The sequence below is a fragment of the Acipenser ruthenus genome, chromosome 10, assembly GCF_902713425.1.
Source record: "Acipenser ruthenus chromosome 10, fAciRut3.2 maternal haplotype, whole genome shotgun sequence".
In the NCBI taxonomy this organism is placed as follows: domain Eukaryota; kingdom Metazoa; phylum Chordata; class Actinopteri; order Acipenseriformes; family Acipenseridae; genus Acipenser; species Acipenser ruthenus.
This window is the reverse complement of record NC_081198.1, coordinates 11,589,169-11,598,885: the sequence shown is the minus strand read 5'-3', so window position 1 is coordinate 11,598,885 and position 9,717 is coordinate 11,589,169. Positions and strand designations below refer to the sequence as shown.

At 37.3% G+C, this 9,717-nt stretch overlaps 1 protein-coding gene across 1 annotated transcript; it reads right to left on the bottom strand.

The window, feature by feature from the left end:
* Positions 1-947: 947 nt before the first annotated feature.
* LOC117403815 (RAB6-interacting golgin) lies at positions 948-5,905 on the bottom strand. Its single transcript, XM_034006257.3, has 5 exons — positions 5,674-5,905; positions 4,567-4,933; positions 4,095-4,196; positions 3,239-3,379; positions 948-2,593 (listed from the first exon to the last, which is right to left on the bottom strand). Exons 1-5 carry the CDS (start codon positions 5,726-5,728, stop codon positions 2,206-2,208), a joined length of 1,053 nt encoding a protein of 350 aa, XP_033862148.2. The 5' UTR covers positions 5,729-5,905; the 3' UTR covers positions 948-2,205.
* Positions 5,906-9,717: the final 3,812 nt, after the last annotated feature.

Here is a 9,717-nt window from a genome sequence, read left to right as displayed (position 1 = left end):
CAAAGCACAACCCGACAGATTAAATCTTACTTGGTAACATACCTTATCATCAGGAGCAGTGTTTTCAATGAGATTAGCCTGCTCTCACTCAGAAAAGCACACGTTCATGGCACGGTTGATAAACTGAATGTCAGGTTCCCATACAAGTGCACAAAGATAACCTCTTTAGTCAGACCTCCTGCAGTCATTTACACAAGATATACATGGCTCACATGTCACTTCACACTTAAAAGACAAAGTGACTCAGAAGTCACTGGACAAATGGGATGAACACATTTATTAATGAATAAACATTAAAGTTAGATACCGTTCAGACTTGTCCAGTGACATTTCATTTTTCAAATTAAAGTTGGAACAGCAGTGTAATTACTGAGTTTGCCAAATCATAAATGTGTTCACAGATTTCAAACATTAACATTAAAGCAAGATCAGAAGGCTGCTATTTTAAAAGTCAGGGACTTATCAGTGTATGATAATGTATACTTAAACAGCTTGTTCAAGCTTTGAAATGCGGTATAGTTATTACTGTAGAACATGTATTATTATTTAGTCATTTAGCAGATGCTTTTATCCAAAGCAACTTAGAGACATGGGGATGAACTATGCATCACAATTGCTACTGCAGAGTCACTTACAATAGGACATCAGTTTTGCATCTCATCTGAAAGATAGTTAAGTGACTTGCTCAGGATCAAATACATTGAGTCAGTGGCTGGGATTGAACCTAGAACCTCCTGGTAAACAAGTCCCTTTCTTTAACCACTGGACCACCAAGCCTCCATAACACACAGCATAAGATACAAAAGTACTAAACTAAAAATAAATCAGTCAAATTTGTAAACTATTTGAATAAGTCTTTAAATGATATCCACATCAGCCATTTGTAATGTAACAGATGTTAGTGGATTAGCAAAAGCAACAGAATAAAACATGCAAGGCATCAAACATTAATAACCAAATATCTATTAACATTTATTTTGTACAACCCTGATTTTAGCCAACAGTTTTGTTAAAAATGCATGTATTACAAAAAGTGTAAAGATTTAAGTACATTGCTATCAAGCAATTTATTGGCACAAGCCTAACTTTTGTATTTGTTGCCAAACTCAAGATGTCATCATTGTTGTGGCAAGATCTGTAAACAAGATGCAATTGTAAATACCCCCTCCCAAAGACACTGCAAGAGTAATTATAGAAACACAAATAAATAATCCATAATACAGGTGAAATAATGTCTAACAAATGCCTATGAACCATTTCATTACAATTGAAGGGTTCCCAAGATAAAGACTTCAGTAGCTCGGGACATTAAAAAAAAAAACAAGTCACCATGGTCTACAACCACAGTATGCAGAATCCTTTGTTACAACCATCCATCAAATTCAGGATGCCAGTTCTAAACCTAACCAACCAGAGCTCTCAAGAAACTAGAGGAAAAGGAGGCAACTCTGATCTACAGTCTCAGATGTTGAACACAATTCCATACCACACTTCATCACAATAGTTGAGCGGTTCTCAACATACATTATATAATCATTCAAATGTGGAGTAGTGGTTAGGGCTCTGGACTCTTGACTGGAGGGTCGTGGGTTCAATCCCCGGTGGTGTACCCTTGAACAAGGTACTTTACCTAGATTGCTCTAGTTAAAACCCAACTGTATAAATGGGTAATTGTATGTAAAAATAATGTGATATCGTGAAACAATTGTAAGTCGCCCTGGCTAAGGGTGTCTGCTAAGAAATAAATAATAGTAAGACTTCCATATACTGGCAGAGAGAACAGGAAAAGGTATGGAAGTTTAGATTCAGTATTTCCACACTTATTCTTCTTTGTATCAAATATTAAATTCAATATATAACTTTCCACCATCCCCTGCTCAGAATAATTAAGAAGCAAAACATTGGTGGATATGTGTTTAAAGTGGTTGGAAATAATAATGAAAATGGTTTGGATTGCTCTTGCATATTGTATGATTACAGTACCATCAGACAACCCTTAGCAGTTTACAGTGCACCATAACATACATTATATATGTATATGTATGTTCATGTATACTACCTACATGTACATTACACAAAATGTGTTTCTTTTATGTATTAAAGGCTTTAAACACAAATATAATACCCCCACCACCCTTCTCATATTGTGCAGGTAGGCCCATTATTCTTTAGCAGCTTGCATTTCACAATGAGTATTACATTCTGTCATTTAGTGTCTTCAGCTTTTAGCTCCTTTGCAGAGTCACACAGCTTAGTATCCTCTGCTTTCCTCTCCTCCACTTGTATACTTGCACTGCTGCTGCCGTCTTCCTTTGCTTGGTCTCCCGTCTGTGCGCTGTTCCCCTCCCCATTCCCAGACTGGGCTTCCTGATGCTGCAACAGCCTCTCAACCTCAATCTCCAGCTCTAGCCTCTCCTCGTCAGTCTCCATCTCCAGCAGTATCATGAGCTCCTCCAGTTTGTAGGCTTTGCGCAGCTCATTCTGCTGGATGATGGTGTACAGGTGCTCTGTAAGCTGCTCCTTCACATCCATCTTCTTGTGCAGGTCCAGCTTCGCTGACACATACTCCACCTCTGCCTTTTCAAAACGCTTCCTGGAAAGAGAACACAGTAACCCAAACAATACAATAAGAAAAGACTTAAAGATAAGCATCTTCAAATACTTTGCGCAATAACTGATTTGTTTATGTTTTCCTTTTATTTATACATTTGACCCACCTTTTTTAATCTTACACTGCTTGTAAAAACCTAAAGGGCTTTTTTGTTTATTAAAAAAGGGAACACTACTCCTCAAATATGTATTTATTTGTTTAGTAGAGAATAGAATGTGAAAAGGTTCCTAATGTACATCGTCAGGGGACAGCCTGTTAGGAGGACAATCAAAACAGACTACAGTTTGAAATTCTGCATGTTGCTGTGCGCACTGCAGTAGGATATGTAAGCAGGCATAAGGACAAGCCAATACTGCTATTTCTCTGTAAAAGGTCCAAAAATGTCAGAGAGAAACAAGAACAGGCTGTCGACCCTTGACACAGTGGTCAAATACAAACTGTTAATAAAAAATAAGGTTACCATACAATCAAAATATGAATATATGCTGCCTTATATTTACTTTTGGGAGGCCCAGAGCTAAGTTTGGTAATGTTTCAGATCAACACACTAATGGAATACACAAATCTGTCCAGTCTTGCTTTAGAAAGAAAACTACAGCTCCCAGCCTGTTTAAGTGCTTACAGTACCTCGCTTGGGAGTACTCCCAGCTGGCTTGCTCTATGCGGCTGCGCAGGATCCCGATGCCATTGGACACCATGTCATCCAGTGTCTGTAGCTCCTTCTGGATTCGCTTCAGTTTCACAGCCTCTGCCTGTGTGTGCTTAGACCTACAAAGAAAATCAGTTTCATCTTTAGAACAGAAAAGAGTAGAGCCTTGCTACCCGACCCGAGCCTGACGGGACCCGACAATAAGTGTCGGGTTCGGGTCGGGTGTAGTTTGTATATGTATAGTTCAGGCTTGGGTCGGGTCAGTGTGTTATCAGTGAGTGGATTATGGCATTTTTAATTTTAAGTGAGTATTTTTTTTCTCCCTCTGTGTGCAAGTGCTTCCTAAAACTCACTTCCTGCTTCACGACTTTTGAAAAACCACTCGTCATGCACGATAGGTTCTTTGAGAAATGACCCCTCTTAATATCTTCTCACAAACACGCTTATGCGTTTTGTGCAGCCTGTCAAATGCTGCGTGGCCAGGCTTTACTAAGGAACCACAGGATATAATTAAATTTCCAACGCAACTAACAACCAATAATCATCTCAGCTGATAAACTGACATTTTGTGCAGCCTGTCAAATGCTGCATGAGTGGTCTTAATGGGATATAGTTCAGTTACAAAACACCAATGTCACCAAATTTTAAGTCAGTCTTACACAAATGCACACACAAAACCCACCCAAGTATTGATAGCTATCATCAGTCGACAATTCATGCCTTTTTTAGATAATGACACAAGCAGACCGCTAGAAGAGAGTATTAACAATCAACATTGTTGTTGCTGACACTCATCTCCAGTCTTGTTCCATTAGTAATGTGCATTACTCCTACCTTTCTGCAATGGCTTTTGACAGAAGTGCCTTTTTTCGTTTATTCTTCTCTTCCATGAATCGCTGTTCCTGCTGCAGATGCTGTAGACGAGACTTCTCTCTCCTTTAAGAGAACACCAAAAGAACAGTGTGAACAGCGTTCAGAATTAACACAGCTTTACAATATGGACCAGTTACACTGTTGTTATGCACCCTGTAATAATTTCGTGTCAAAATAAGAATCATTTTCATTTACCTATTCACTAAATTAATAGGACTGTCCTATTTCTATGTAGTAATATGAAGTCTTGTATATAAAAACTAAATCTGATTAATATATCAATTTGTAAGAAATTCAGTCTATTGCTCTATACATAGGACCTATGAAGAAAGTCACTATTCAGGTTTACATTTATGAACCACATGCCTTACATTTTTCAAGCACTACTTAGTCTAAATCCTGACCCCGCCTTAAATGTCATAGACTTACTAACAATTCCCCCTGCTGCTTCTCTGGTTCTTCCATGACTGGACATTTTTCTGCTTCTGTTCCTTGTGGTGTGGGATAGCTCTGGACTCTGGCCTCGTCCTGCTGGTTCTTGGCTGTGTGAATGGCCTCCTTCTCCCGGGTTAGTGTTAGTGCTGGTGCTGGTGCTGGTGCTGGTGCTGGAGCTGGAGCTGGAGCTGTCTGGATAGAAGGCTGTGGTTGGGGCCTGGAGAGCTGCTGCTCAGGAGGGATTGAAGGGGCTCTATTCAGCTGAGCTGCCTGCTGCATGGCTCTCTCTTGCTGTAACTGCTGGCGGCTCCTATTGGTGGGAGGTGGTCTTCTGCCCCGCACTGGTACATTGGGTGCAGCTTGTTCTGTAAAAGAGAATGCAAAACAAATGAACTAAGACTATCAAACAATAATTGGGCATTTTGGAATGTGACCATAAAGTTAAGTAATAATACTGTAGGGCACCAGGTAGAAAATAAAATCATCCTAAAATGTAGGCTTTACTATACTAATAAAACTGGAACACTTTGTAATATTTACTTTTGTGTGCTTTAATAAGATACCAGTACATTATTACAAACAATAAGACTCATGTGTACATGATAGTAGGCATGCCTCAATTAAATTATTTAACATTTCAGAGAACCACTTCCACTCTCACAAAACCCCCAATACAACCCTAATTACAGAACAATTAATTTGACATGTATGTTGTGGATCTCTGTGCTTTGTTTGATATAGGCCTATATGTTACGATCAAGTGTGACAAGAATATACTCACTGTTTGGTTCCAAACACAAGAACCCTCAATTTACGCAAAACTTAAATATTATCAAATGTTTCATCAGACATTTAGCAGCAGAATGTTCTTATTACTACAACTCTATTGACCAACATGTAAACAAATAAATAAATTCACTGCTGCAGTACACAGGAATGTAATTTCTGTTAATTAAAAATACGCTTCCTCTTAAACAGTGCCTTGTGTGGACACGTATTATATTACAGTATTGTACTAGTAACACCTATAGCACGACAATGGCGATAAGGTCAATTAATAATATGAAGCAAAGTCCTAATCAATAACTGATTTAGTGTCCGATACCTTTTTGCTGCAGTCTACGAAGTTCTTCCTCCGAAAACCCCGCCCAGCCAGCCATTGTCGAGCCTCAAAACAAAGTGTTAGATAAAATCCTTTAATCTCAACGACAGAAAAGTCAAAGTTAAATAAGCATAACTGAAAATGACTATGCTTCCTACTAGCTAAACTACCATTACTACACCACAGCCACGTACAAGCCCCAAATGAAGGCCCCTATTGCTGTCTGGTATGAAGCCTGACAAAGCGATTGATTTAAGTGAATTGTGCAGCCCCATAGCTCAAATAATATCCATCGTAACAATTTAATATGTGAGTGGATTGCTGATGGGGTTTTAAAATGTGTTTATTTATTTATTTATATTTAAGGCATATTTTCAACAGTTGAAACGAAAAACGACCACGTTCTCTGAGTAGTTCCCATGGCAACAAGACGCTGGCCGACATCAAAAGCATTGCAACTTTCTTAGCATTTAAGTTTTTTTTTGGTGTCAGCTTTTTAGGATTTATTTATTTATGTATTTATTTATTTATTTTTTACATGATTAGCAAATAAATGTGTCAGATGCTATTGAGACCATTTCCTAATTAAAAAACAGACTTAATATTTGATAAGGTTTACCAAAATGTTACATTACAGCCAATAATATTTCTGACAACTTTGTATAAACACCCTTTATTCATGTTCTACCAAGGTGATTATCAATGTTCTGCACAGTAGACTGTGCAATTACAAACCAACAAAAACAACAACAACAACAACAATTATTATTATTATTATTATTATTATTATTATTATTATTATTATTATTATTATAATAACAAGTCAAAAGCATGAAGAAACCGACTATCATCACATTTACGTTTCCATTGCAGACAGTGTGTAGTGTCACTGTCATATTAGCTGGTACCCATTAGCGAGATGTAGCCTCCTTTCGATTTCATTGATAAGCATTTTAGTTGTTATAATCTAGGACAAGTTGTTTACAAACGGAGGAACTCATTTTTTCTCTTTTATCAATAATTAGTTTATATTCTGCTTGCTTAAACCATCGGTATTATTATGCTGTGCTTCGAACACAGTTTAATACAGCGCTGTTTCAAATTCCAAGACTCCCAGGAGAGCTCACGTTGTTTGAAATTGCGCTCATTCTTATATTAACCTCTGAACCGAATGGTTGCGAGGTTCAAGAAATTCACTGCAAGGAGCAAAAGGAGCAAAAGGTTAATTGTTAGCTGTAGGTCATATTTTTGGAGTGATAGTTAACTAAAAGCATGGACTGATGTCTGTGACACTTCTACATTTGATTACATGCACCAGAGACAAGGTTTAGTGCTGTCTATGGATTCCTCTGGGATGTATAGTAGCTTTGTTTTCATAGAGATGATTACTTCAGGACCCATTACACCATGTTTAATTAAATCACTACAGCTATGAATTGTCTTTACATTTCATGATGGTTTACAATAAAACCTTTTTAATGCGGTAAAACTCAGGTCTATGACCATTTTCAGGGCTGGTATTTTTCATCAATACACCTTGACACGTGGACAAGCACATGTCATTTTTATCAATTCTGACATCGACGTGACATGTCATTTTTATCAGTTTTGACATGGAAGTGACATTGATCATTTTACATTTGTGCTCTTGAAATTGGAAAGTACTGGTTATTGTGGAAAGCCACTTGTGTTATCTATAATGGGCTCCCTTTGGTACAGTTTAATATTGCGTAGTTATCAAAACCACGGATACATCACTGGTAAGCACTCCAGAAAGAGCCAAGATTCAAACAATCAATGTGAACTATATCAGCAAACAACAAATTATTTCTAGGTTATTTTTTAAAATTATTATTATTATTTTTATGCTTTGCAGTAATGTCAAGTTTATCTACAAACACTCCTCTATGTGTGTACAAACTGTTTAAAATATTTATCCAAAGAAGCATGCAATATATAAACAAGTATACAGCCTGTCCCTCTACTTGCTTTTTTGTAGTTTTGTTTTTGTTTGCCTGTGGTTATTCTTGCTTGTTTCAAATTTCAGTTGTTTGTCCTCATTTGCATTTCAAACACAAGAGCCTTCATCATTGGAGAAATATTAGCAGGAAATGTTTCAACAGCAGTGTATAGGTTAGAGCCCCAGACATTGCCCTTAGGGTTGTGAGGTGCCCAGGCGCCTACAATTCCGAGGAGTAATCCACTGGACACTCGCAGCATGACTCCAGTGCCTCCAAGCACTAAAAAAGGAGGAAAAGGGGGTATTTTTAAAGGACCATTACTCACAATATTTTCTACTGTGCCAGACTTTACTGGCAAAGCTGAGAATTTGATATGGAACATCTGGGGCCGAGCTAGGTTGGATAAGCCAGTTTGGGGAATTCAACAAAAACATTCTAAGGAACAAAATATGAAAAAAAAACCAGCTTTGAACAAAAACACACACACCATATAAATCGAATCTCACTAGCTGTAATTGCACTTTAAATTGATATGAATTGCAGTTGGCAGAAGCAAGCTTAAAATCCAATAAAACAAAAGTCACGCAATATTAGATCCAAACTACTTTGTATTATTATTATCACCATAATGCAATGGCACTGCAAAGAGTTATAGCTGTGATTGTGGAAAAATGATTGGGATAGTGGAAGGCTGATGAAGTTGTCAACACTGTAATGAGGACATAACAAAGGAAAAAAAACGAGTTCTATTTATTCGGACATGGGGCAGTAACCATATTTAATTGCACGTAGCGATTTAGATATTTGGTTTGGTTCAATAGTTCCTATAACACATCTGAACTCAATTTGCTATTATTTACTTTTGATATTTGAAATCAACTACATTATATGTTCCTATACAGGGTATACCGGAATATGTACCACACTCAGGGATCTTGCCCATCAAGCATCTGCACGGCTGAGTAATTTACGAAATATGAGTGTTACACCATTGAGATATAAAACAAAACAACAGAGTAATAGACCAAACAACATACTAGCAACAATATCCATGTGTATTTGTAGACAAGTGACTTTTTTCAACCCAAACAGTCTTTATTAGGAAACAGTTTAGACAAGGCTAGGGTAATCCCTTCCCAGACAAAGCTTAAATTTTGATCTGTACCGATTCTGTTTTGTGAGTAGAGTCTCCACTGGTCAAAACAAATTGTGCCAAACCCTTCTAACCCCCACTTCCGTTGTGACCACCCAGTCACCTTCAATGGCACCACCAGCCACTGTTTTACCAGACTGTACTGCTTCACCCTGTTTGTATTGTTTTAGTCTTGGTTGTTCTCTCAGAGTGCTGGTGGTCATCTTCAACACTTAGCCAGTCAGCAGTTGGGATGCTTCAAGAGCTAAACACAATAAAAACAATGGTGAAGGAGAAAGAGGTCTGCAGAAAACATATAAGAAATACCTATAGTGTCCTCTTGCCAGAGCACACAGCGGCCAGATATGAGTCTTAAAACCATTCATCTTCAGATTAGCTATCTCATCAGTCCTTCACAGTAGGCTGTCATCACACTTAGAAACAGAAGTCTGTTTAAAATGGACACTATAAAGGGTAGTTGGCTCATTGCTGTTTTTATTTAAAATGTCTATGAAATCCCAGTAGACTTTAAAAAAGCTGGTGGTGTATTATGCACACTAGAGACTCAATGACTCCAACTAGATTGTAAGGATGTGTTATTTATTAGCAGCCATAATTTCAGGAAGTACAATATATACACGTATATATATATATATATATATATATATATATATATATATATATATATATATATATATATATATAGTATTAAAAAAAATGACAAAGAATGTCTTTGTGTAACATCATATACATTAACAAAAGTGTCTCATCAAAACATTTGTCTTATTTTAGTACATCAGGGTTGCTTACAGACCTTTTCTTCAAGTTTTATAAACACACATGGATATCTGTTATCTGTAAAGAAGTATTAACCACAATTATTATCTGACAGACCCTTTTGCAATTAACAGCAGAACACATTTTCAAACAATCTTCTTCCTTATAGCTACCCAA

Coding starts and splice junctions, on each gene's coding strand:
- LOC117403815 (XM_034006257.3), bottom strand. CDS start 5,728: ATGGCTGGCTGGGCGGGGTTTTCGGAGGAAGAACTTCGTAGACTGCAG. Junction 4,934..5,673: donor TCGTAGACTGCAGCAAAAAG/GTATCGGACACT, acceptor TCTCTTTTACAG/AACAAGCTGCACCCAATGTA. Junction 2,594..3,238: donor TGGGAGTACTCCCAAGCGAG/GTACTGTAAGCA, acceptor TTCTCTTTCCAG/GAAGCGTTTTGAAAAGGCAG.